The 24489-nt window shown below is 46.1% G+C and overlaps 1 protein-coding gene across 1 annotated transcript in view; it reads left to right on the top strand.

Annotated features, from left to right (window-relative positions):
• The window catches only part of LOC142251841 (mitochondrial ornithine transporter 1-like), a 56160-nt gene extending 33668 nt beyond the window's left edge, over positions 1-22492 (top strand). Inside the window, exons 7-9 of the mRNA XM_075324889.1 lie at positions 19795-19961; positions 20040-20198; positions 22365-22492. Coding sequence (XP_075181004.1) covers positions 19795-19961; positions 20040-20198; positions 22365-22492 — 454 coding nt within the window. The remainder of the gene's footprint in view (positions 1-19794; positions 19962-20039; positions 20199-22364) is intronic.
• Positions 22493-24489: the final 1997 nt, after the last annotated feature.

Genomic DNA, 24489 nt, shown 5'->3' with positions numbered 1-24489 from the left:
AAAAAGAAAAACCTAAAACTGTTTCTTCAGACCATCTTCAATCTAAGATCTCTGAATCGCTACATAAAAGTAGAAAGATGAAGACCCGGAGGTCAGCGGACATTACATCCTACATAAGGAAAAAGGACATTTTAATAATCCCATCTCTGGATGAAATGTTGATAGTGGGAAAGTCGGAAAAGGATTGTTCAACAATTGTCAGCCAGGTCACGTCTGTACTGTCAGTGCTAGGGTGATTGATAAATGAGGCAAAATCAAGAAAAAAAACTGCTTCGGTTCAGATACTTTTAGGACTCAATCTGGACTTGATACAGTAATGTTTTCTCCCACCAGAAAAAATGTCCAAAATAATAAAGTGGAAAATCCTATTCGCTCAGACGTGGCCAAAAATCACCGAGAGACAAGCTATGTCCTTGTTAGTAGTAGTCATAGAGCCCATTTCTGCTATTCAGTGGGCAAAATTCCACACAAGAAGTCTTCAGGGATTTTATCCTTTCAGGCGGCAGAACGGGGTTTGGAACACACATTCAAATTGTCAGCAAAAATCCTAAGGTCACTAGATTGGTGGCTGGACGGGTAGAATCTGAGGAAAGGAGTCCCCAGTGGTTAATGAAAAAACCCATAGTTATCACCAGCCTAGTGGGTTAGGGAGCCCGTCTTTTGGGCCAGTACTTTTTTTTTAAAGGACAGCTCCTCAAATTTGAAGGAACTAGCTGCAGTGACTGGAGAGATACAGGTAGTCTTGGGAAAGATCATTGGGTGAAAATGTGGTAATTTTCTGTAAAATAGCATTGTTGTGGCCTACCTAAACAACCAAGGAGGCACCAGGTCAAGATCCCTGATGCAGGAGACAGAGAAAATTTTCAGAATGGCAGAGAGGAACCTGCTGTCACTCACGACATGACACCTAAAAGGTTCAGACAATATCGTTGCCCACTACCTAAGCCATCATACACTGTGACAGGGCAAATGGACCTTGAACTGAGAGGTTTTCAGGCAGATCTGCCTGAATTTGGGAAGCTCAGAAATTACTTTTTCACAACCCAGGAGAATTATCAGCTAGAAAGGTTATTTCCCTAGACCCAAGAAGAGGGCCGGAGGGAGTGGATACGCTCCTGCAGAGATGGGACTTCCAACTAGCATACGCATTCCCACTAGTGTTGAGGAAAATTGGAAGGGAGAATGCCGGGGTCATCATGATTGCCTCCTTCTGGCCAAGAAGGACCTGGTTCACATGGCTGAGAACATTGTCAGTATTGAACCCCTGGATACTGTCAGAGACACACACAATCTATTTTTTTCAGGGGCCGATCCTTCATCCTTGAGTACAATGGTTACACTTGACAGCATGGAACTTGAGATAGACCTTCTAGCAGCCAGGGGATTCTCACCGAACTTTTTCTATTACGTTTCTCCGCAGTAGGAAAAAAGTGACTTCTACCAAATACACAACAATATGGAACAAATTCCTAGAGTTCTCAGGGTGCAGATTATCCAATTAACAGCAGCAGGTCCTGCTAGCTGAGGTATTACAATTTCTGCAGAAAGGGTTAGAAAGAGGCATCTCTACCACCACCCTAAAAGTACAGGTTATAGGCCTAAGCGTACTTTTCGATAAGAAAATTGCTGACCATCCATGGGTGTGCATATTTATCAGGGCTCTCTTTGCTTCTAGGCCACTAGCAGCCCTAAGCTGCCCAACAAGGATCTTAATTTAGTACTGAATGCCCTCGCAGGAGCTCCTTTTTGAACCCATCTTGTCTGTTGGTGACATTAACATCAGCCAGGTGTATTTGTGAGCTACAAGCCATATCTATTAACCCTCCCTTCACCATAGATTTGGATGATAGGAAAGTTCTAAAACCAGACCCGCCCTTTTTACCTAAGGTTAACTCCAAATTTCATAGAAGCCAAGAAATAATATTGCCATCCTTCTGTGACATACCTAAATCTCAGGGGGAGTGGGTCTTCCATTCCCTGGATGTCAGGGGAAGTGTCCTGAGATACTTATGGATAACAGAACTCTGGTGAAAATCATCCGCAATGTTTGGCGGGCCGAATAGAGGGAAAGTGGCAACTAGGTCCACTATCGCTAGGTGGGTGAGGGAGGCCATTAGTTTGGCTTATTCTGCTTCAGAACAGCCCCCCACCCAAATGGTTAGGGCTATATCCACTTCCTGGGCAGAAAGGGCCAACGCTTCGGTAGAGCAGATCTGTAAGGCCGTGATGTGGTCATCAAATCACCCTCCCCTTTTTCATGCACTATCGTTTGGATCTGGGGCTTTCTGATCTCTCATTTTGGGAGAAGGTGCTCTCTGCGGTGGTTCCACCCTGAAGTTCCTCAATTTTACTTTCTCATGTACGGTGCTATCATAGGAAGGGAAAAAATAATTGCTTACTGGTAATTGGATTTTTCAGAGCCATGACAGCCGAATGCTAGTTCCCTTCCTGGGTTGGTGGTGGATGTTATCCATAATGGGTTTTTTTCCTTGTATTGTGATGGATATGTCTATTAATGAGGCAGTTTCCTCTAACAACACACTGGGGCTTTGAAGAGGTGCTGCACCTTTTTATTTTCAGATAAGTTTCCTGTTCTGGGGTGCAGTTACACTCTCTCATGCACAGTGCTGTCATGGCTCTGGAAAATCCAATTACTGGTAATTAATTATAATCTTTGTTTTGGAGAAAGACAATAAAGCTGCTAGAATGGCTCAGCCAGTGCTGGAGCAAAGTATTTTGGTGCACAGGGCAAAAAATACTAGCAAAAGTAAACATATTGATGTACTTTAGATGTGAAGAAGATCAACAGGGAGTACATTTTTCCAAGTTATATATAGAATCTTTGATTGTTTAGGAACCATTTACACAATGCAAGGGACAAATTGCAATATCCATCCCTGACATCTTATATTATAATGTCAGACCCAAGGTCAGTCATGGAAACTAATATCATCTGTAACAGGGGCTAATTAGATTCAATTAAAGTGTCCAGCATTTGGCAGATACCCTAATAGAAACTAAACAGATCCCATTATTGATACAAAATACATATGACGTAATAACGTCCGTCTGTCACGAACAGCCGGAGGGGCCACTCAGAAATCCCCCGTGCTGGCCACCTATGTCGCGATCGGGGGGTAACAAGCAGGGATCACGCCCCTCCTTTATACCTCCCGACAGAGCATGTGACACGCTCTCTAGCGCCCCTCTTATAGTCAGGCCAATTATGGAATTGCCAGACAATAAGCAAGGAGGCCGCTATTCTACTTATGCCGATTTATTGAAGGGTCCCCGGTGAGAGTAGGGTATATATTCCCCCGATCTCCGCGGACGGAATATATAAAAACCTCCCCGAATCTCACTGGCACAATGATCCTTGGCACAAACTCGCTGCCACCAACCGATTTACGGTAACTATTAGCCAAACACACAGACGTGGGATTCACGATCGAGTTAACAGAACTGCCCAAGAATAATTATATAATTTAATCGGCCTAAGCCACACTAGAAACTACAATATATTCAATAGGGGATCTACAGAATATACAGTTAGGTCAGAGTACAGTTACAGATAAAGCATGGTTTACAAACAGGCATACAGTTCAAGCAGTTACCTTGTGCGTCTGGCCACAGGGGGGCGCCGTAGACCAGGTTTCCAGGAACTCCCTCACAGGTCTTTCCAGACTCAGACCCCCGAGCAAAGAACAAGCTAAAATGTCCGAACTGGGGATATCAATCCTGGCTTAATTCCTGTCCCCTCCTACCTTAGTGACCTCAGAGGGAGCACTGCTCCACCCCTGGCTGGAGTCAGGATAATATCCAAAAAATGGATATTGGCCATAACTTTGCCTGGGAATGTCGTAGGCGGACGCCAATGCTCTCATTGTGACAGTTATGAATTTAGTTGCAAAACGAGAGGACTCATGGCTTGTCTGCTAGTTGCCCACTGGCCGATATCGCGCCTGGGGTACTTCCCAAGGTCCCACTCCCATAAAAAAGGTGTGCCAGCATCGTCCGCATGCAGAGACACCATTTTTATGGTTGCCGTATTTATCGGAAATATGTCTCGCGAGATATTAACCATATTTTACCGGAGTCTTTCTGTCTGGTGGCTTCCAAAGCCTGGTAATGAGATGCAAACTCCTGTTACAGGGTCACAGCAGGGGATCATCCTGTGTCCATTGCTCACAGCTCATCTAATCTCCATTTCACAGGAGATTGCCTTCTGCTGGGTGAGTGGAACACAGACCAGTTCCTCTGACACCTATCTGCTAAACAAACCAGTTATCCCTGTGGTAACTTTTCTGATTGAAGGAGCTGTGGGAAGGAAAGGGGGTGACACCAGGAGAGGGCTTACTGACATGACTTGAATATCATGATTTATCGTCATATCTCCGGATTTACCTCACACCTCCCCCCCTTCCTTTTGAGGGCGCTAGGGGGCAGCACACTCCGATGTGCGCCCGTCCGCGACCTCTCCTTATCAGGACAGCCCGTCTGCGTTACCGTGGTCACGGCCCCTTTTGTGGCGAATGGTGAAGTTGTATTGCTGGAGCACAAGGCTCAATCGCAACAACCTCCCATTCGTCCCGGAGACGGTGTGTAACCAGCTAAGGGGATTGTGGTCCGTCTCCACGATGAAGTGGCGCCCGTATAGATAGGGTTGCAGATGCTGCAGAGCCCACACTATGGCTAGGCATTCCTTTTCCATTGTGGAGTAGGCCACTTCCCTTGATAACAGCTTCCTACTCAGGTACAAGACTGAGTGCTCTTGGCTTGCAGAGTCCACCTGGCTGAGCACCGCATCGAGGCCGAAGTCACTGGCGTCGGTCTGTACTACAGCTTCCTCCTGGTGAGGTCCGTCAGGGGCTTCGCCAGGCTACTATAGCGTGGAACAAACCTCCTATAGTACCCGGCGGTCCCCAAGAAGGACATCACCTGCTTCTTGGTCCTGGGGGTGGGCCAGGATGCGATGGCCTCCACTTTCTTAGGCTCGGGCTTCAGAGCTCCCCCGCCTACCCGGTGTCCCAGGTAGTGGACCTCGCTCATGGCCAGCTGACACTTTCCCGGCTTGATGGTCAAACCTGCCTGGTGGATCCACCTGAGCACCTGTGCTAGATGCTCTAGGTGGTCCTCCCAGGTGGGACTGAAGACGGCAATGTCATCCAGGTACGCGGCCGCGTACCCTTAAAGTCCCTTGAGCAGGGTGTTGACCATCCGCTGGAAAGTGGAAGGGGCATTCCTCATCCCGAATGGCATCACCGTGGACTCGTACAGTTCAAATGGGGTAATAAAGGCAGAGCGTTCCCTGGCCCTGCGAGTCGGGGGGGATCTGCCAATTTCCCCGGCTCAGATCCATGATGGTCAGGTATTGAGCCCCGGCCAACTGATCGAGCAGGTCATCGATGTGTGGCATTGGGTACGCATCGGCGACCGTGACAGCATTGAGCCCCCTGTGGTCCACACAGAACCGAGTGGTTCGGTCCTTCTTAGGGACGAGCACTACAGGCGAGGCCCAAGCGCTGTTGGATGCCTGGATCACCCCCAGCTTCAGCATCTCGTCAATCTCCTGGCGCATGTGTTGCTGCACCTCCAGGGAGACCTGATATGCTGAATGCCGGATTCGGGGATGATCCCCAGTGTCCACATGGTGGACGGCCAAGTCAGTCCTTCCAGGCTGGTTGGTAAACAACCCCCGGAAGGGGTGTAGGGTGGCCCACAGCTGGGACCGTTGGTCCTCCGAGAGCTGGTGGCCAACCTCCACATCCTCAATGGATCCACCTGCCCTAACCTGGGCTAGCATATCCAAGAGGGTTTCCGCCTCTCCCTCCTCGGACAGGTTGCACACTGGGAGCACACATGCCTCCCGCTCATGATGTGCCTTCATCATGTTCACATGGAAGGGCTTCCGCCTTCCACGGGCAGGGTCCAGGGTGACCAGGTACGTTACAGGGTTGAGCTGCTGGTACACGAGGTATGGGCCTTCCCAGGCTGCCTGAAGCTTGTCCTATGATACGGGGACCAGTACCCACACCTTTTTGACCCACTTGGTAGATCATCTCACAAGCGTTCTGGTCATACCAACGCTTCTGATCGGCCTGGGCTTGAGCCATATTGTCGTGTACCAGCTGCGTCAAGGCCTGCATTTTGTCCCGGAAGCGCATGACCTACTCGATAACCGACACTCCAGGGGTGGCCAAATCCCCTTCCCATACCTCTTTCACCAGAGCGAGGGGGCCCCGCACACGTCGCCCGTACAGGAGCTCAAAAGGTGAGAATCCCGTTGAGGCCTGTGGAACCTCCCGGTAAGAAAAAAACAGGTGTGGGAGATACCGCTCCCAGTCTTGCCCATGGGAGTCGACCAACATCTTAAGCATCTGCTTTAAGGTGCCGTTGAACCGCACGCACAGGCCATTAGTCTGTGGATGGTATGGGCTGGCCACCAGATGTCGCACCTGGACTTGCTTACAGAGGGCCTCCATAAGCTGTGACATGAATTGGGTCCCCCAGGCAGTGACCATTTCCTGGGGAAAACCCACTCGGCAGAAAATCTCCAGCAATACGGTGGCCACCTTATCAACCCGAATGGATGACAAGGCCGCTGCTTCAGGGTACCGGGTGGCATAGTCCACTACCGTCAGTATGAAGCGTTTCCCGGAGCTGCTGGGGATGGCCAGCGGGCCGACCAGATCCACAGCCACCCTCCTGAAAGGCTCATCGATGATGGGCAGAGATACCAGTGGGGCTTTGGGGCGTGGCCCCGCCTTCCCCACTCTCTGACAGATGTCACACGAACGGCAGTAGGCAACCACATCGGCCCCCATTTTTGGCCAGTAGAAATGTTGGTTTAACCTGGCCTTGGTCTTAGCGATCCCTAGGTGTCCGGCCATCGGAATCTCATGTGCGATCCACAACAACTCCGTCTGGAATGGATAGGGTACCACCAACTGTCGGTCCCTGGGCCACGCCTCCGGTGAACCCTGCTGGACCGTGACCCGGTACAGCCGTCCTTGGTCTCAGACCACTCGCTCCGGGTCAGAGTCCGAGGGAGGTTGTGCCGGCTGCTCCTTAAGAGCTTTCAGGCTATCATCAGCTTCTAACGCTGCCTGAAACCCCTGACTAGATGTGGCCAGAATCGACGAAACTGTCACATCTTCGGTCAGTACCCTGGGACCTGTGTCCTGGCCTTCGCCTGACTCTGCTGCCACTTGGTCAGAAGGGGAAGAGCTATCGGACCTCCGGGAGGCCCCTTGGCTTCTAGCACTCCGACTGCGGGTGACCGTGGGTCATGCCTGCTCCTCCTCCATTCCTGACCAAGTCGCAGGTTCAGGCAGACCTACCTGGCTTCCTGACACCCCGGTTGTGGGGGAACCCTGCACCGAGATCTTACCTGGGAGCACTTCCGCTCCTGGACCGGCCCCAATCTCACCTGCCAGTTCCCCCCCCCTGCAGCAACAGAACCCCACTGTGAAATCCCTGGGGACCCCACATTTGCTGTGGTAGCACCCACCCCACACACTGATTCTCCCCCTGCAGCACCCTGCTCTCTGCTTATCCCTGCAGAGGGCAACAGATCCCAGCTCACTGGCTGATCACTTGTAGAGGCATTGTCACACCCCTCTCCAACCCCCTCCTCCCTTACATCATTCATAGATAACACATTAAAATTATCAGGAGGCATGTCAGTACTGGCTGAAGGTTCAGCCCTTGGGGGGGGCTCAAACTGGGACGTTATCTGCCCCAAATCTGTCCCAAGTAACACATTTTCGGGGATACGATCAGTTACCCCCACCTCCCTCACCCCTCGTCCTGCGCCCCAGTCCAAATAAAGGCCGGCGCCGGGCAGCACCGGGTCAATGCCTCCAATCCCGGAGACAGCGAGGGTTTTTCCAGGTACCAAGTCTTGGGGGACACCATCTCAGGCCGTACCAGAGTCACCTCAGTGGCGCCGTTTCGCAGTCCCATGGTGACAGGTTGGAAGTTGTCCAGGGACCTACCACCACCCCCACCCACACAATACACCTTGGGCGGCCCTTGGGACAAGGACGGGGCCGGGGCCTTGGGACGCTGAGGGCACATGGCCTTGAAGTGTCCAGGTTGGTTGCACTGGTGGCAGCGCCTTGGTTCTGCCATGGGCCTGGAGAGGGGAGTTGAGGGGGACACCCCTGCAGTCTAGGGGCAGGTGGGGCAGTCGCAGCATTCATCTTACCCCCCTCTCCAGGTGCTGCTGGCGGCCGCTCTCCTGGCCTCAGGGGCCCGATTATTGGTGTAGTCATCTGCCAGGGCAGCTGTAGCCGTGGACCCCTTTGGCTTCTGGTCTCGGATGAACTGGCGGAGATCCTCAGGGCAGTTCCACAAGAGTTGCTCCGTGATGAACAAGTCCAGGATCTCCGGTCCGGTGGTAAGCTGCAGGCCTTGGGTCCAGTGGTCGGCAGCTCGGGCAAGTGCCCGCCGGTGGTCAGCCCAGGAGTCCTTTGGTCCCTTCTGTAGGCTCCGGAACTTCTTGCGGTAGGACTCCGGAGTGAGGTTGTACTGTTGGATCAGGGCCCGCTTGATGGTGTCGTAGCCCTGATCTGTCTCAGCAGGCAAGTCCCCAAGGATATCCAGGGCCTTACCCCTTAAATGGGGGGTCAGGTATTTGGCCCACTGGTCCTTGTCCAGATGGTGCTGCAGGTAAGTCCGTTAAAAAGCAGTCAGGAAGGAGTCCAAGTCTCCATCCTTCTCCAGCACTGGGAAGTCCTCAACACGGACCTTTGGAAGTTTGGCGTCTCGAAGGTCACGGGTGGATGATGAGGGCTGGAGCTGAGCTAGCCGCAGCTGGTGGTCACGCTCTGCCTGTTGCTGTCGCTCTTCACGCACTGCCTGCCGCTCCGCAGCCTCAGCCTCACATACTGCAAGACGCCCATGCTCTGCCATGAGTGTATCCCGGTCTCCAGCTATAAGCCTGGCCAGGGCAGCTTGAAGGAGGGCCTCTGCACCTCTCAGGCCAGAGGGATTGGCAAATGGGGATCTGCGACACGCTGCAGAGCCAGGTGATTCACTGTCCCTTTCAGAGCAGAGGGCTAGCATCTGGCTCCCTGAGGGCATATGGGTGAGCTGCTCTTAAGCTTGTCCGGAAGTGCCAGGTTGTGCGATGTCCTCTGCAGAGCTGTTCTCTGGCGTCAGGCTCTTGGAGGGCTCGTGGACAACCTCCTCATCGTCTCTGGTCTGAGCATTGGCCATTCCTTTGGCTTTGCTCCTGGTGCTCTCAACCATTGTTGCAGACTTTGGTCACTGACACAGAACTGACACCTGATGCACCCACACACCCCACTGTATCTGCACTCTGACACTCTAGTGTTGGTCTGGTCTGAAGACCCCAGCAGCCACAGCTGCTGCTGGCAGTCTTTAGTGTCTGGGAGTATGGGTCTCACACTCACACACACTATTATCTCGATCCCACTGCTGCCACCAATATGTCACGAACAGCCGGGGGGGTCACTCAGAAAACCCCCGTGCTGGCCACCAATGTCACAATCTGGGGGTAACAAGTGGGAATCATGCCCCTCCTTTATACCTCCCGACCAACAGACAGAGCACATGACGCGCTCTCTAGCGCCCCTCTTATAGTCAGGCCAATTATGGAATTGCCAGACAATAAGCAAGGGGACCGCTATTCTACTTATGCTGATTATTGAAGGGTCCCCAGTGAGAGTAGGGTATATATTCCCCCGACCTCCGCGGACGGAATATATAAAAACCTCCCCGAATTTCACTGGCTGCCCCACAATGATCCTTAGCACAAACTCGCTGCCACCAACCGATTTACGGTAACTATTAGTCGAACACACAGACGTGGGATTCACGATCGAGATAACAGAACAACCCAAGAATAATTATATAATTTAATCGGCCTAAGCCACACTAGAAACTACAATATATTCAATAGGGGAACTACAGAATATACAGTTAGGTCAAAGTACAGTTACAGATAAAGCATGGTTTACAAACAGGCATACAGTTCAAGCAGTTACCTTGTGCGTCTGGCCACAGGGGGTGCCATAGACCAGGTTTCCAGGAACTCCCTCACAGGTCTTCCCAGACTCCGATCCCCGAGCAAAGAACAAGCTAAAATGTCCGAACTGGGGATATGAATCCTGGCTTAATTCCTGTCCCTGCCTACCTTAGTGACCTCAGAGGGAGCACTGCTCCACCCCTGGCTGGAGTCAGGATAATATCCAAAAAGGGGATATTGGCCATAACTTTGCCTGGGAACGTCGTAGGCGGATGCCAATGCTCTCATTGTGACAGTTATGAATTTAGCTGCAAAACGAGAGGACTCCTGGCTTGACTGCTAGTTCCCCACTGGCCGATAGCATGCCTGGGGTACTTCCCAAGGTCCCACTCCCATAAAAAAGGTGTGCCAGCATCGTTCGCATGCGGATACATCATTTTTATGGTTGCCGTATTTATCGGAAAGATGGCTTACGAGATATTAACCATATTTTACCGGAGTCTTTCTGTCTGGTGGCTTCCAAAGCCTGGTAATGAGATACAAACTCCTGTTACAGGGTCACAGCAGGGGATCATCCTGTGTCCATTGTTCACAGCTCATCTAATCTCCATTTCAAAGCAGATTGCCTTCTGCTGGGTGAGTGGAACACAGACCAGTTCCTCTGACACCTATCTGCTAAACAAACCAGTTATCCCTGTGGTAACTTTTGATTGAAGGAGCTGTGGGAAGGAAAGGGGGGGGGGGTGACACCAGGAGAGGGCTTACTGACATGACTTGAATATCATGATTTATTGTCATATCTCTGGATTTACCTCACACCATCATGCAATAAATACAGTTTGCAACCAACCTGATGGGGGTTCTGGTGCCATATTCCTGTCCTTATGGTGGTTTTTGTGTTGTACTCATGTACTGATGGTTGTTTTGGTGCAGTATTCATATACTGCTGACGGCTCTGGTGGTCTATTCATGTACTAATGATGTTTCTGGTGCTGTATTCAACATGAATACGAAACAAAAGAATCATTAGTACATAAATAGAATTCCAGAGACATCAATGGTACATATCTACAGCACCAGAACCATAATCAGCAAATGGGTCACTAGAAACCCAATCACCACATGAATACATCACTGAAACCATCGTCCGTAAAAAAAAAAAAAAACCCCATCTTCAGTACATGTAAAGGTCACCCAAAACACCATCATTTACATGAATACATCACCAAGCTTAGTATAGCATTCAATTGTTATTTCAAGTCAGTCCTATATACATTTGTATCCCATGAACGTACAACTCCCAGTATGTCATTATCCATGGAAAAGAGCTGCTGGGAGTTATCAGTAATTATCAAACTCTAGACTATACAGGAACCACAGTATTGATGAAACCTTTATATCCAGATACCTTATAAAGGACATCTTCTCCTGGTTGAGTTGTTTCTTTTCTCCTCCATTTTGTCCAGATGCCAAATTGACGTTTCACATCCACCGCTTTCTCGACCGATTCCCTCTTCTCCAGTCTTCTGCAGCACATCCCGACATAGTGCCCTTTAACCCCTTCAGCCCCCGGGCACTTTCCGTTTTTGCGTTTGTTTTTTGCTCCCCTTCTTCCGAGAGGTGTAACTTTTTTATTTTTCCATCAATCTTTCCATATGAGGGCTTGTTTTTTGCGGGACGAGTTGTATTTTTAAATGGAACCATAAGTTTTACCATATAGTGTATTGGAAAACGGCAAAAAAATTCCAAGTGCGGAAAAATTGCAAAAAAAGTGTGATCGTACAATAGTTTTTGGGATATTTTATTCACTGTGTTCACTATATGGTAAAACTGAGGTATCTACGTGATGCCTCAGGTCGGTGCGAGTTTGCAGACACCAAACATGTATAGGTTTACTTGTATCTAAGGGGTTAAAAAAAATTCACAAGCTTGTCCAAAAAAAGTGGCGCACGTTTTGCGCCATTTTCGAAAACCCGTAACTGTCTCATTTTTCAGGATCTGAGGCTCATTGATGGCTTATTTTTTGCGTCTCGACCTGACGTTTTTAACGGTACCATTTTTGCACAGATGCTATGTTTTGATCGCCTGTTATTGTATTTTGCGCAAAATTTGCGGTGACCAAAAAAACGTAATTTTGGCGTTTGGAATTTTTTTGCCGCTACGCTGTTTACTGATCAGATTCATTGATTTTATATTTTGATAGATCGTGCATTTCTGAACACGGCAATACCAAATATGTGTATATTTTTTTATTTTTTTAATCCTTTAATTTTCAATGGGGTGAAAGGGGGGTGATTTGAACTTTTAGGTTTTTTATTTTTTTTTAATTTTTTAAAACTTTTTTTCTTTTTATTTTACTAGTCCCCCTAGGGGGCTATAGCAATCTGATCGCTCTGCACTATCTGCAGATCTCAGCTACAGAGCTGAGAACTGCAGATTTGCTGCTTTACTTTCAATGCCGGCTGTATTCCGGCATTGAGAGGAAGTGAGTCATGTTAGCTACAGGCGTCATCACATGACCCTGTGCTACCATGGCAACCATCGAAAGTCACGTGACTTCTGGTGGGGGCGGGGTAAGTGACTGTCGTGGCGGCACCCATATACATATCGCTGCCAGATTTTGGCAGCAAAATGTAAGGGGTTAATGGCCGCAGGTGGAAGCGATTCCACCCGCGGCTAGCAGGCACACATGTCAGCTGTTGATAACAGCTGATATGTGCGCGGATCTCCGGCGGCGGCAGGGGGCGGGGCTTACCGGCACACGATCCATGACGTACCCAGTACGTCATGGGTCGTTAAGGGGTTAAAAATAAGTTTTATTAAAATACCTTCTCTGTAATATCTGTCCATATTATGCTCTAAATAAACCGACAATGGTGTATAGCCTCCACACTGTCCGCCTTAAGGATCATTTTACACTACACTGTCTGCCATTATGAGCTCTAACCGCCACATTGTCTACCTTTTTATGAACCATAGCCTACACCATGGCAGTCGCCTCTGCTCCTCTTTTTTTCCTTATACTCTCCAGAGCTCCTATTATGGGGTGTGACACGGTAGCTAAGAATAGCCTAGACTGGCCCTCAGGCCAGGGATCCTAAGCTGTCCTTTATTCCAGAAGTACTTCCGATGGCAAAGAAGTCTGGACCGCCAGCGTAGCCCTAACTCCTGAACAACACTGGTCTAATATTCCCCGGGGATGGCCGGGACATGAGTGATGAATCCCACAAAAACCGACAGACCTGAGAAAACCCCTGTGTGGACTGCAAGCACACACAGGGGTAAAGACAATATGTGCACAGGGAAAATTTAAAGTACAGGGAGGAAATAAACCAACAACAAGGATATTTCCATAGCACACCAAATGGCATTCTACAGTTCACTGGAGCAAAGCTAGAGCTATAATCTCCATGGAAGACCAGGTCCCACCATCTTTTAAAGGTTGGAGGTGCTGCCCTGCCTACCCCTCATTCCATCCCTGGCCCCAGCCAATCATCTGACGTGAATCCAATAGCAAATTTATGGAAGGAACTAAACCTTCAGGATTTGAAGTATGTTTGTGAGGAAGAATTGCCAAAATCATATCTGAGCAAGCATATTACTAGTTTATCCATACAGGAGGCATCCTGAAGCTGTCCTCACCAATAAACTTTTATACATAGTATTAAATAAATTTTCAGTGAGCATGTTCGATACTTCTTCCCTATGCCATTTCTCATTATTCCACCTAACTAAATCTATGGACATCTATGGTTTGATTTGTTGGCCTTTGTGGCTTGGATGTGTTGTTACCCACATCCGATGAGAAATTAATGTCAACACCTTTAGAAATATACTTACTTTGAAAATTGGTGATGTGTTCAATATTTATTTCTCTACGTGTGTGTGTGTGTGTGTGTGTGTGTGTGTGTATATATATATATATATATATATATATATATATATATATATATATATATATATATATATATATATATATATATATATATATATATATATATATATATATATATATATATATATATATATAGTCTACATATAATTGCAGTATTGATGGACACCGTTTTTCTGATTTTCTAAAATCCGCTGACTTAGATAAGGCGACCAATTAATTATTTATGCTGTACTTTGTCAGGTTAAGAAAACTATAGGGACCTAGTTAATTCTTTGCGGTTTTTAAAGTCAGATTTTTTTATTTATTTTTTTTTGACAAATCTATCAAAATTGTGTAAGCGCTTAAAGAATTTTGCACAAAACCCAAAAGTGCCTTTTTTTTTCTATCTTGAACTGGTTTTGCAACCTCCTACCAGTAAGGCTGGAAACACATCTATGCGAGTAAAATCTGTCCGACTGGGCTGAAAAAAACTCGGCTGATTTTAGTTCACGTTAGGTGCGAGTGCAACGCAAGTGCGATGCTATTTCTGAATAATTTAATGATTTTACTAGCGTGTGTAATGCGTGTGTAATGCGTATTTTTTACTATGTCATCTGCCATTCAGCGCTGCTACATGACCGCTGACAGCAGACACAGACAGCCATGTAGCAGAGCTGAATGGCAGATGACAGCAGACACAGACAGAGCCGCACAATCAGAATGAACTCGGGTGAACTTCACCCGACTTCATTGTCATGCTGCGGCTCTGTCTGTGCCGCGTCCTGATTAGCGGTCACCAGTGAAGGACTCACCGGTGACCACTAATCCCCCGAGTGACTGAAGTTAGCAGCCCTCTCTCATACTCCCCGATCCCCGGCGCCGCGCTGCACGGCGTTCACACTGCTCCGGCGGCTTTTACTATTTTGAAAAAGCCGGACGCTCCTTAAACAATCTCGTATTCCCTGCTTTCCCCGCCCACAGGCGCCTATGATTGGTTGCAGTGAGACACGCCCCCACGCTGAGTGACAGGTGTCTCACTGCACCCAATCACAGCAGCCGGTGGGCGGGTCTATTCTGTGCAGTGAAATAAATAAATAAATAAATAAATAAAAAAAATGGCGTGCGGTCCCCCCCAATTTTAATACCAGCCAGATAAAGCCATACGGCTGAAGGTTGGTATTCTCAGGATGGGGAGCTCCACGTTATGGGGAGCCTCCCAGCCTAACAATATCAGCCAGCAGCCGCCCAGAATTGCCGCATACATTATATGCGACAGTTCTGGGACTGTACCCGGCTCTTCCCGATTTGCCCTGGTGCGTTGGCAAATCGGGGTAATAAGGAGTTAATGGCAGCCCATAGCTGCCACTAAATCCTAGATTAATCATGTCAGGCGTCTATGAGACACCCTCCATGATTAATCTGTAAGTTACAGTAAATAAACACACACACACACATGAAAAAATCCTTTATTAGAAATAAAAAATACAAACACATTCCCTCATTACCAATTTAATAAGCCCCAAAAAGCCCTCCATATCCAGCGTAATCCACGGACCTCCAGCGTCGCTTCCAGCATGAAGGTGACAGGAGCTGCAGAAGACACCGCCGCTCCGGTCACCTCCAAGCAGCAACTGAGGTGAGTAGCGCGATCGGCTGAGCTGTCACTGAGGTTACCCGCTGTCACTGTTGGAGGATCCAGCGGTGGCCGCGATTAACCTCAGTGACAGCTCAGCTGATCGTGCTACTCACCTCATTTGCTGCTTGGAGGTGACCGGAGCGGCTGTGTCTTCTGCAGCTCCTGTCTCCTTCATGCTGGAAGCGACGCTGGAGGTCCGTGGATTACGCCGGATATGGAGGGCTTTTTGGGGCTTATTAAATTGGTAATGAGGGAATGTTTGTGTTTTTTTATTTCTAATAAAGGATTTTTTCGTGTGTGTGTGTGTGTGTGTGTTTATTTACTGTAACTTACAGATTAATCATGGAGGGTGTCTCATAGACGCCTGACATGATTAATCTAGGATTTAGTGGCAGTTATGGGCTGCCATTAACTCCTTATTACCTCGATTTGCCAATGCACCAGGCAAATCGGGAAGAGCCGGGTACAGTCCCAGAACTGTCGCATATAATGTATGCGGCAATTCTGGGCGGCTGCTGGCTGATATTGTTAGGCTGGGGGGCTCCCCATAACGTGGAGCTCCCCATGCTGAGAATACCAGCCTTCAGCCGTATGGCTTTATCTGGCTGGTATTAAAATTGGGGGGGACCGCACGCCATTTTTTTAAATTTAATTATTTATTTCACTGCACAGTATAGACCTGCCCACCGGCTGCTGTGATTGGGTGCAGTGAGACACCTGTCACTCAGCATGGGGGCGTGTCTCACTGCAACCAATCATAGGCGCCTGTGGGCGGGGAAAGCAGGGAATACGAGATTGTTTAATGAGCGCCCGGCTTTTTCAAAATAGTAAAAGCCGCCGCAGCAGTGAGAAAGCCGTGCAGCGCCGCGCCGGAGATCGGGGAACTGTGAGTATGAGAGAGGAGGGGAAAATGACCGACAGACTGTGAGAGAGGGACAGAGATAGTGACGGACCGACAGAGAGAGAATAGAGACCGAGAGGGAGAGATTGACTGACAGAGAATAGTAATTGACAGACATTGTGAGACATCGCTCGTTTCCAGTGTTTTAGGAAACATGCGAGAAATGTATTTAGAAAATCGGATGTCACTAGGATGGTGTGAGTGCCGTCCCGTGACATCCGATTATTTACACGCTCCCATAGACTTGCATTGGAGAGACTCGCAGTAGAAACTCGCAAAAAAGCAGCACGCTGCGATTTTTTTTCTCAGTCCGATTCGGACTGAGAAAAAAATCGCAGATGAGAGCTGAATCATTCACTAATATGTGTCCGATTCCAATGCAAGATTTTCTCGCATTGCTCTAATGCGAGAAACTCGCAAGTGAGAAGCAGCCCTAAAAGTCTGTTTTGCAAAATGATGCAGAAAATGTCGCTGAATAACTGGCATACTTAAAATCACTACAGGTGCACTGGTGTACATTTGTGCCAAATTGTGTCTTTTTAACCAAAAAACTGTCAGAAATGCAATAATGAATCGCTCTTTATGGTTGTGACAAGGCTTGGTGGCAACCAGTAAACTTAGTAGAGACATCTACACAGTTATGCAGCTTATTGAGGGAGGATGTCTTACTGTGGATACATATTTTCACTGAATGCTTTCTTCAGGGCCTTTGTAAAAAATGTTGGATTTCCAGCTCATCAGATTCAGATGAGCAAAGCTCCTCAGTGCAGGGAACCTGCTCTAACCTGGGGTTCTGAATATAGAAAAATTAAGAGAGCATTTCAGCCCCAGAGGATAAAACTTCAGATGCTTTATTTCTTCTTGTTTTGAAAAGTCCTAATTGTAGGCTTGGAAGAACTGGTTACAAAAAAAGGACCAATGAAAGCCAGGCACTGCAACACAGCATTCAATGAAAGAAAAATCGAAGTTTAATAAACGCACTAAGCGTTTTGGGGACAGCCGTTCCCATTCCTCAGTTGGATGAATGCACACCGACAGGCCCAACCTTTTATAGCTGTGGTGATGGAATTACAACACACTTGACATGTATTAAAATATTCTAAAACCATAAAATACATTGATTCTATATAAATTTATAATTGATTCCATTTATAAACCAATTGAACTCTATTATATAAAATATCAATATATCATTTAAGGTCATATACGGTATGTATTATTTTTTTTAATTATATGTTTAAACTACCACTATAATCCATGATGGGTTTGTGGGAGATTTATGAAAATGATGACCATAAATGACTCTATGAAGTAAATGTATATTCTAAAAAATGCAATTCATATTTAGATACAAAACAATCTGAACTCCCATAATGAACATATCCATGACAAAAATTACAAATTTCATATGTGTCCTATACTAAAATTAAGGCCATCAATGGCCAAAGTGGTCAATTAGAATATCCCAAAAAATTCACTTTTGATCAGCCTACGACAAAAACAAATTGGAGATTGTTCAGCAACTGTGGTGTCAAAGAGCCAGAAGTGGCTCCCACGGTCTGAAACTGATCCGTTCTTACATGTGAATTCCCAGCGTTGTGCCTGATCAGCACACAAACATTGAATTTTATTTAGTTTTATATTATTGAGACAGCGAGCATTTTTCTTTTAGGTATTCTTTTTATAATTGTAGAATTGTAGGCTTGACACGCAAAGAACACTGGTGTATCAACTATAGTATTAAAAGTCGTCTTTGTCCATTAAAACACAATTTATGTTTCTGTTGTGCCTCTACATGTTTTTTTTTTTTTTTTATTATTTTTTATTTTTTTTTTTTTTTTAATACAACTAGAAATAAAGCCTTTAAAATTTAGCATCCTGGAACTTGGACGTTTTCTTTATTCTGCTTTTAAGGCTGGACTCACACGAGCGTATGGCATCCGATGCGAGAGCATCGGATGCGATATGCTAATGTCCCCCGGCTCAGGCTCTGCTGCGAGCGTGAGCCGGGTGTCATGCGACTGTAACCCGATCTTGCGATCGGGTCACAGCTGTGAAGCTGAGTGCAGGCGCTGCGGAGGAGAGGGAGGGGTTAATCCTCCCATCTCCTCCACTGTCAGCATGTGCGTAGATCGCACTGCACTGGGATAACATCCTAGTGCAGTCCGATGTATCTCTCGCATCCATTCACTTGAATGGGTGCGAGAGATACGGCGGTAGCAGCAAAACGCAGCATGCTGCCGCTTTTCTCGCATCCAGAATCTGGATGCGAGAAAAGCTGACCAACAGCTCAACCTCATTGCCTAACATTGGTCAGAGTGCAATGCGAGAATTTCTCGCATTGCACTCGTCCGATTTTCACGCTCGTGTGAGCGTACCCTAATAAGTAGTGCAGCATACAGCAGTATTTTTTTTCCAATGCAGATATGCACCTTGCCTTAAGGCTATGTCCGCATGTTGCTTTTTACCTGCTTTTTTGCTGCTTTTTCAACTGCAGCGTTTAATGCCAAAATGGTTGTGTTCTGCTTTTCAAGCAAAGTCTATGGGAATTTGGGTTTCTTGTCCACACTATGCAGTTCAAACTGCAGCCTTTTTGTTGCAGAACTTTGGTCAAAAACTCAGACATGTCAATTGTTTTTGCCATTTGGGTTTTGCACTACAAAGTCTTTGCTTGAAAAGCAGAACACAACCATTTTGGCATAAACGCTGCAGTTGAAAAAGCAGCAAAAAAGGTAAAAAGCAACGTGCGGACATAGCCTTAGGCCGCTTTACACCCAACGACATATCTAACGATATGTCGTCGGGGTCACGGAATTCGCGACGCACATCCGGCGTTCTTAGTGACGTCGTTGCGTGTAACACCTACGAGCCACCGCTAACTATGAAAATTACTCACCTGATCATTGACATGTCGTTCATTTTCAAAATGTCGTTGCTCGTTTATGGATGCAGGTTGTTTGTCGTTCCTGAGGCAGCACACATTGCTACGTGTGACACCCCGGGAACGACTAACTACAGTATTCCTGCGTCCTCCGGCAACAAGTTGGGCGTGTTGTTAATGCGGCTGCTCTCCGCCCCTCTGCTTCTATTAGTCGCCAGCTGTGTGACGTCGCTGTGACGCCGCATGAACCTCCCCCTTAAAGAAGAGATTGTTCGCCGGTCACAGCGACATCGTTAGGAAGGTAAGTGCTTGTGACTCCTACTAGCGATATTGTACGCCACAGGCAGCGATTTGCTCATGATGCACAAACGACGGGGGCGGGTGCGATCGCTAGCGATGTCGCTGCATGTGAAACAGCCTTCACTCTTCTGGATTGCCAACCAAAGTACATATTGACCAGTGATTTTTCTTCAATTTGTCTCCTCACATCTTTCTTTTAATACTTTAGTACACCATATTCCATTGTTCGTGATATCTTAAAAACGGAAGGTATTTATGGCCTTTTCCGTGGACTCAGCAGCACATGGCTTCGGGAAATTCCAGGGTACTTCTTCTTTTTTGGTGGATATGAGCTGAGCAGTCGTATTCTAAATCGAAATTCCCAAGATCAACCAGGTAATGGGTAAGAAGTGAACTCTGTGATTTTGATTCCTTATGAGGTTGTATCTAAGACATGACTGTATGTATTTGCAGGTGCACTGGTGGTCACCGTAAGTGGAGGGGTAGGTGGGGCCTTTTTTTGGCTCTCTGTATATCCAGTGGATTCTGTGAAGTCAAGAATTCAGGTTTTATCTTTAGCATCTCCCACTGGAAGTTTCATTATGCTCTTCTTGCACATCTTGAAGACAGAAGGTGAGCAGCCAGATTTCTGTACATTTTTGTAAATACTTGCTTGTCTCTACATCGGTAGAACCTGTCAATTTTGTACAAACTCTGTCCATCTGATGAGTATTGGGGTCTCTGCAGTTTCTCCCAATAAATGTTAGGGAACATAAGAATTGGGCCATGAAACCAAACCCAATCTTTATGAAACCCTCTATACCCCTTTTAATCTTTACCTTTTTGTTTTATTGTTTTAGTCATAATATTATAATAGTTAAAGTTTATTCACACGTGGCGTTTTTGCAGTGTATTTGGTGCATAAAGTATGCATCATTTTACAGGACAAGAATAATCTGAGATTTCTGAAATCTCATGCACACGCTTTTTTTTTTTTTTTTTAGCCCTGCTGTGTTTTTACCAAGGCACCGAAGTTCTTTCAGCTCTTTTCATCCATTTAAATTAATCAATGAAAACTGCACATAAAACACTGAAAAGCTAATACATGTAAAACCACAAGAAAACAGCACATATTGTATCAAGTGTTTTTCCTGCTATCGGGTGCAAAAAATAAGTGCTGCAAAAAACACAACACACCCTATAAGACATTATATAAGACTCATAATTATGCTTTATTTCTGCATTATTGTACAACATAATAGTTTATTTACTGTGTAACATTTAAAACTAGCAGTAATTTTAAAAGAAACTCCAACACCTGACCCTCCTGTTTTCAGTAATAAGCTCCTGAAGGACGATCTTTTTTTAGCTTAAACCAGGAATAGATAAACAAAATAGTGAAACTTGAGATTATTCTATGATATTTTTGTTCATGTTTGAATCTACATAGGATTTTGCTAAAAAATCCACACAAAAAATGAACTAAAATGCCCTTTGTGAATTTAGTATTTAATACACAAAGTTCATTGGGGTGCGAGTAATGAAGAATTTGTCCAAATTCAGCCGATTTTATTCATTTATTTTTTATTTTTTTTTTCTCCCCCTGAATATTTTATTAACTTTTACATCCAGGGGTGTAACGGTTAGGATACATTCCCACAATGAGTGTTTGGTCAGTTTTTTGGTGTTGCAAAATTTCTGCACTCTCTCAGTACCTATTTTGTAAATTAGTTTACTTGCATTTTTTTTACATTAGTTTTTGTGTGCATTTTCCTACTTGCATTTTTTTGTTTTTGACGTTGCAGTTTTTGTCTCTTTTCGGTGTGGTCATGCTTGAAACAATGCTGGTTTGTTTTTATACTTCTTTATATTTGGCTTTGACAGAACTTTATCGATCTATTTATCTGTTGATTACATGGATTTTTGATATGCAAGTCTATTGGGAAAATCTGCACAGAAAACTCAATGTACCCATAAGAGAAATTTGCCATATTTCGGATTTGAAACCCGCACCGCAGGACAGTTTCCGCTAAGTTAAAAAAGAAGCGAAGTGGGCAGGAGATTTCTATAAATTCCATCCACTTTGCTGGAACTGTAAAACGCTGCATTTTTTGAAGACCAAACCAATAAGTTCCTTTGGCCAATAGGAGAAGACAATATCTATAAAAAAACTGTGATAATTTGAGGCCTTTTGGAACTTGTGCATTGGGGCCCACAAGCTTCAAGTTATGTCACTGGTTCCGATACTATGTTGTCATCTAAAACGTTTCCATATGTAAAACTGTCTAGTCAGTTTTTCTTGTGCAGAAAATAGTAAAAGTGAACCTGTCAGGTGCAATATGCACCCAGAGCCACGAGTAGTTCTAGGTGTATATTACTAATCCCTGCCTAACCGTCCCTGTATACACTAATATAGAGATCTTTAGAAAAAGTATTTCTAATGATCGTATATTATATGCTAATGAGGCCGGGGATTAGTCCTAAGGGCATTTGTTCCTTTAGCTAGTCGGCCCACGTAGCATGGTAGTACACCCTTGTGGGCGTACTAACATGCTGATGAATGCACAGAGACGCGCACATACCTCACTGTTCATGGTGGCCGGCGGAGGATGGATGTGCTTTATAAAGTAGCGGCTATGAAATACACAAAGCTTAGAGAACCCATCATTTTAGTTTTTATTTCATAAATCAATAGTACACATGAAAATATGCAACTTTGTAATACAGTATATGTATATGTGGAATAAACATGTAAAATGACAGTTACACTTTCTAACAGTCTACAATTTCCACATACAGGATTCCTCACTCTGTATAGTGGACTACTGCCCACGATCATCAGGTCATTCCCCTCCAATGCTGCTCTCTTCTTGGCCTATGAAATGACAAAGAGGACGTTTACAAAATGGTCACATAACCAGAACTGAATGAAGACAGTGTTACCACACATTCTTTTTCTACTGTGTCATCTCTATTTTTGTTTTTGTAAATTTGATAAATATCTTGCTAGCCTTTTTAAATGTAGATGGAATGTAAATGTAGAGTCTGTAAGGACCACTCCAGCATTTTGTTTTTATTGCAACTCTGGAGTGGTGCTACTAATGTCAGATCCCTGTATTCTACTCACTACCTGCCATCTTCAAATCTTCCTGTCATCACGCTGGTCCTGTGTCGCCATCTTGTGACCTCCACTTCTGACTGAATGGACGTCAGAGGTATTGGTCACAAGCTCCCAAAGTAAGTCTATGGGGGCCTTGTTCTGCCACTCATAGACTTTCATTGAGTTGTGACTCCTGCATCGCCCAGCAAACACTGGAGTGATTCGGTCGGTCGCAAACTACTGGAGACCAACTGGAGCAGCGCTTATAAAAGAAGGTGGTGGCGAAGAACTTGCATTATTAATACCACTCCAGTGGTAGAAAAAGAAAAACACAGTTGGATTGGAGCTCTAAATATTGTATTTTTTTTTTTTCTCTGATGACCTCCTGTTTTTGTTTCATCCATATGTACATTTATTATATAATAAACTCCGATACAAAATGCTAACTGACTAAATTAAAAATCGCGAGCCATAGTAAAGTCTGGAATGTCCGCCCCCCCCCTTCCCCCTCCCCCTTCCCCCTCTGTTATATACTACTTTGAAAAATTAAACCTTTTCCTTTTTTGTCGTCTTTTTTTTTTTTTTCTTTTCTGGATATGTATTTTGAAATATTTTGTAATAGGTTCCCTTTAATTAACCCTATCAGGTGCAATATGCACCCAGCACCACGAGCAGTTCTGTGTGTATATTGCTAATCTTTGCCTAACCATTCCTGTATCTAGTGGCATAGATAAAGAGATCTTTAGAAAAAGTATTTCTAAAGATCCTTTATAATAGGCTAATGAGGCCAGGGACTAGTCACAAGGGCGTTAGTTCCTGCACTTAGTCCGCCCTCTCAGAATGTTTAGTACGCCCACAGGGGTGTGCTAACATGCTATTCAACGCCCATTGCACAGCGTCATCATCAGCAGTGTCGTGTGTATCTGTGTCCATTGTCACCGCCTCAGAACGCTGTGCATAGGCTCAGTATGCATGATCAGAAGTCTCCGGCACTTCCGCTTATGCGCACTACTTCAGTTTGAAGCCAGGATACGTACATCTGACTTCACAGTGCGCATGACCAGAAGTCCGAGGACCATGCGCACTGAGCTGAAATCCCGTGTCGGGTGCGATGGCAGCAGAGGTGAGTGCAACCATGCCTCTGACTCTGTGCATTCATTAACATGTTATCACACCCATAGGGCACGTGCTTGCATGCTAAGGGGCCGACTAGCCAAGGGAACTAATGCCCTCGTGACTAGTCACTGGCCTCCATTAGAATATCATAAAGAATCTTTAGAAATACATTTTCTAAAGATCTCTTTATCTATGCTACTGTTGGACTGCTAGGCAGGGATTAGCAATATGCACCCAGAACTGCTTGTGGTTCTGGGTACATATCGCACCTGACAGGTTCCCTTTTAACACACACAGTGATTTCCCCCTACTTTAAAGGGAACCTGTCAGCAGAAATGTCCCCTAAAACCTAACAGATTCCCCCTCTGCAGCTCCTGGGCTGCATTCTATAAAGGTCCCTGTTATGATTGTGCCCACTTTCTGACCGAAAAAAAGTGTTTATAAAGTTGTACCTTTTTGGCTTCTGATTCTGTAAATCCGTCACGGGGGCGGGCTGCCTGATGGCCGTTATTCTGCCCCCTGGTCCTGTACGCCGCCCCCATCGCTGATTTCAATACTTCTGGACGCCGCCCACTGCTCCAGCCATCCCCGCGCATGCCCAGTGCCCATCTCTCGGGGATGAGCACTGTGCCCAGCGTCACCGCTGGTGACGTGCACGCAGGGTTAAGATTATGGGCGGTGCTGTGATGTTTATTCCTAAGCAACCGC

The sequence above is a fragment of the Anomaloglossus baeobatrachus genome, chromosome 9, assembly GCF_048569485.1.
Source record: "Anomaloglossus baeobatrachus isolate aAnoBae1 chromosome 9, aAnoBae1.hap1, whole genome shotgun sequence".
Taxonomy (NCBI): Eukaryota; Metazoa; Chordata; class Amphibia; order Anura; family Aromobatidae; genus Anomaloglossus; species Anomaloglossus baeobatrachus.
This window is presented reverse-complemented; position numbering and strand designations above follow the sequence as displayed.